Genomic DNA, 3,593 nt, shown 5'->3' on the forward strand with positions numbered 1-3,593 from the left:
TATCTTGATTAGAACAACCACTAAGACTTTTCAGCCTTAGATTTCCTTGTCATAAATCTATAAGGACTTTCTTGCCTCGTACTAGAGAACTTTCTTGAATTTCAAAATGATATTTGTTTACAATAAGTGACCCATATATAGGTAAACTCAATAAATCTTGAAATACAATTGAAGAATAACTTTCCTAAGATTTTTTTTATCAAAGCACTTGTGTATGTATAATTCTTAAAGCACAAAATAATTCATAATGTTATAAAGTTTCTTGCGTAAAGCCTTGTGTCAAAATCAATTGTTCTTCAACATTTGAAAATTTTCTTTTTATAAAGGTCTTGAATATTATATTTTTCGATCAATGGGCCATTGGAAATATAGTTGTTGGTGTTAATCAAGTGACTTGAGGAGGTAAATTGTGATAAAAATATTTTTAAAAACTTAGAAAAAGGTTTATTTTACTTAAATGATTTTAAGAGAGATGAAGCAGAAATTACGTCAAAGACTCACTACTAGAGAATTTTAGTGACCGAATTAGAGACCGAAAATTCTTAAAAATTGGTCACTAAAACGTTTAGCGACCGATTTAGTGACCATTATTTTTTGGTTGAAAAAGTGCTAGTCGCTAAGACGAATTTAGTGACCGATTTTTAAGGTTCTTTTTCATAAAATAAAATCAAAATATATTAAACACAACACTTTACATCTATTGTTATATTTTATATTTAAAATATATACATATAGTTTTTTACAAATATATTATATGTTAAAACAATAAAAAATATGAAAATTTCATTAAAAATTAAAAATTTAAAGAGAATTAAAATCTTTAAAAAAATGGAAAGGAAATAATAATACAATAAAGAGGATTAAAAATAAAAAAACAAAACAAAAAATATTAGTGACCGAAATTTCGGTCTCTAATTTATATATATAAATTAAATTGCATAAAAAATATTTTTTGTGACCGATTTAGTGACCTCTTAAAATTTGCTCATGATATCAAATTTTGGTGGCTAATTTGGTCACTACAGTGACTGAAATTTCGGTCACTAAATTTTGATCTCTAAATCGGTGGCTGATGTATTTTAGTGACCAATTTAGTGACCTATTAAAATTGGCTCATGAATATCATATTTCGGTGGCTAATTCGGTCACTACAGTGACCAAAATTTTTTTGTCATTAATTCGGTCACTAAAAGCGAATTTTCTAGTAGTGACTTAAAGAAAAGAAAGAACACATCATAAGTAAAATCAATTTACTCATTAACCAAAAACCACATTAAACAACAAAACAACATCTTTGTATTTAAAAATACAAACAAGAATAGAAACATAACATATTTTAAAAACATACATGTATTATTTAATTAAATTTGTGACTGAAACAAAAAGTGCTCGTTTGGCAGCAACTCTCTATGCAACATGTAATATTCCTTCAACAACAAATCATTCATATAAAAGGAGCTTCTTCCAACATCACCATTTTCACTAGCAGCCACATCAAACCCACTTTGATTGTTAACGTTTTGAGCTTCTGTAGCTTCATCATCTGAAGAACACTTACCAGTTAGCTTCTGCACAACAGACTTAAAACTCATGGCATCAGTTTCCACATACTCTGTAGTGATTATCACTATCTTCACTGCCTTCTTCTTATTGCTGCAACCACCACTCGCCATTCAATATTTCTCTTTTCAGATAATAACAATACTTCACTTTTTGAGGCCTTTTTTCTTCTACTTTTTTTTCTATGGTTATTGACGTATATTTTGTTAATTTGCATGTGTTGTGGATTATATATTTATAGGATGAATATGGCCATGTGGGGAACAGTTGACGAATGAGAAAGGTAGAATTATTAGATGACATAAGCTGACCGTTACTTTGTTATATGTGAATATGAGAAGTTAAGGGAATGAGTCTATGAAAAGTAGAGTGTGGTCAATTAAACATGCTAAGGAAAATTGTTGTGTTGTTTAGTGTTATTTATGGTAATGGAAAACTAAAAATTATCATTTTAATATATTTTCTTTTTAGAAATCAGATGTCCTCGAAGTAGAGACTAATGTTGAAAAAAACTATAATAAACAATAAAACTTTCTTTCAAAGAATTTAACAAAAAATTAAATAAGTTAAAATATAAATTTATTTATAATAATTAAATAAAAATAAAAATAATACTAAATGATTGAATGCTAAGTATTATATCTAGCAAAGTTCTAGAATATCAACGTTTATCCAATTTCACTTTATGAATTGTCAAATGATTTCTCTCTCTCTTTTTTTTTATATAATAAATTACAAATAACTATTTTTTATATCAATAAAGCAATTAATTCATATAATAAATTAATTCACCATTATTTAGTAAGAAATAATCTCTCGAAAAATATACATTTTTTTTTAAAAAAAAAACATTGATACTCGACTCTTAAAAAAAATATATTGTTGGCACTAAATTTTTTTTGAAGTCGATTAGACTTAATCAAAAGACTATCACTTGATGTCAAATATTAGGTGAGAATATAGAGTAAGAAAATTATCTAGAGAGAGAAGGGGTGAGTAGACTTAAAACGAAATCCTTTTGATTTTTCATAATTGAATTATCGGAGGTTTTGCATGCAGAAAGTTTAGACCAAAAATATGAGAATTATACTTGTATAGAAATTGCTTCACGTAAGCACTTCATCGCTTCACAAATATCAAAGGTGTTCTAATGATGATACACAAGGTATACAATTGATTCACTATTATACTTCATGAGGTGTGATTATACAACGATTCAATTTGTGAATTCTAAACTCAACAAGTTTCTCAAATTTTAATCACCACTAAAATTCAATTAGGTACCGATTCCAATAAAACCTAATAAAAAGCAATAAATTGCTATCAATTGAATAGATAATAAACTACTCTAATAATTAAATACCTAGGCATGCAAATACCTAGGATTTATAGTGCTTCGACATTCACCTTCACTTTGCCTACGTGCACTCTTCAATGGTTTCCCATTGGAACCTGCATAGCTCCATTTTATTTTGACAAATATTTTAAGAGTTCATACAATCACTAGTCTACAATAATGCTGAAGAAAATAAATCTTTTATCTGCATCTTGACTTGTATACAGCCTAAAATCAAGACAATTGAGCAAAGATTTGAGAATAACTTCGTCTTGTTCCTTGTCTTCCACACAATCACTACCTAGGCAATTTAGAGAGATAACCTCTTTCTTTTCACTGAAATTTATCAACACCAATGACAACATCTCAGTCTTGCAAGAACTTAAAAATATTTACCTAATTTTCAAGAATGATTAGTTTCAAGACAACGACCCCCTTAATCAATCACAGATCTCTCATTATCAAGACCTGAAATCAAGACAAAGGTTGAAGAAGAAAGAAATTTGAATGCAAGGGTTTTGAACTTTTCAAAAGTGAGAGAGTGATGACTTCACAGAAAATTACAAAATGATTATGAGATTCGTTACATGAAAAGTATTGACAAAAGGTTTTGCATTTTCTTGAGATTAAGTTCAAAAAGTAGTGAAAAAAGTTGGATAGTTTGAATTAAGAACAATACATGGTTTGAGTCAAATGA

At 27.9% G+C, this 3,593-nt stretch overlaps 1 protein-coding gene across 1 annotated transcript; it reads right to left on the reverse strand.

Moving 5' to 3' along the window:
- Positions 1 to 1,361: 1,361 nt before the first annotated feature.
- LOC131647523 (VQ motif-containing protein 10-like) lies at positions 1,362 to 1,673 on the reverse strand. The gene has a single exon (XM_058917415.1). It carries the CDS (start codon positions 1,671 to 1,673, stop codon positions 1,362 to 1,364), a length of 312 nt encoding a protein of 103 aa, XP_058773398.1.
- Between the last annotated feature and the right edge of the window lie 1,920 nt (positions 1,674 to 3,593).

The sequence above is a fragment of the Vicia villosa genome, linkage group LG2 (genome assembly GCF_029867415.1).
Source record: "Vicia villosa cultivar HV-30 ecotype Madison, WI linkage group LG2, Vvil1.0, whole genome shotgun sequence".
In the NCBI taxonomy this organism is placed as follows: Eukaryota; Viridiplantae; Streptophyta; class Magnoliopsida; order Fabales; family Fabaceae; genus Vicia; species Vicia villosa.

What these genes read in the sequence shown, in the direction of transcription:
- LOC131647523 (XM_058917415.1), bottom strand. Translation starts at nt 1,673, where the DNA reads ATGGCGAGTGGTGGTTGCAGCAATAAGAAGAAGGCAGTGAAGATAGTG.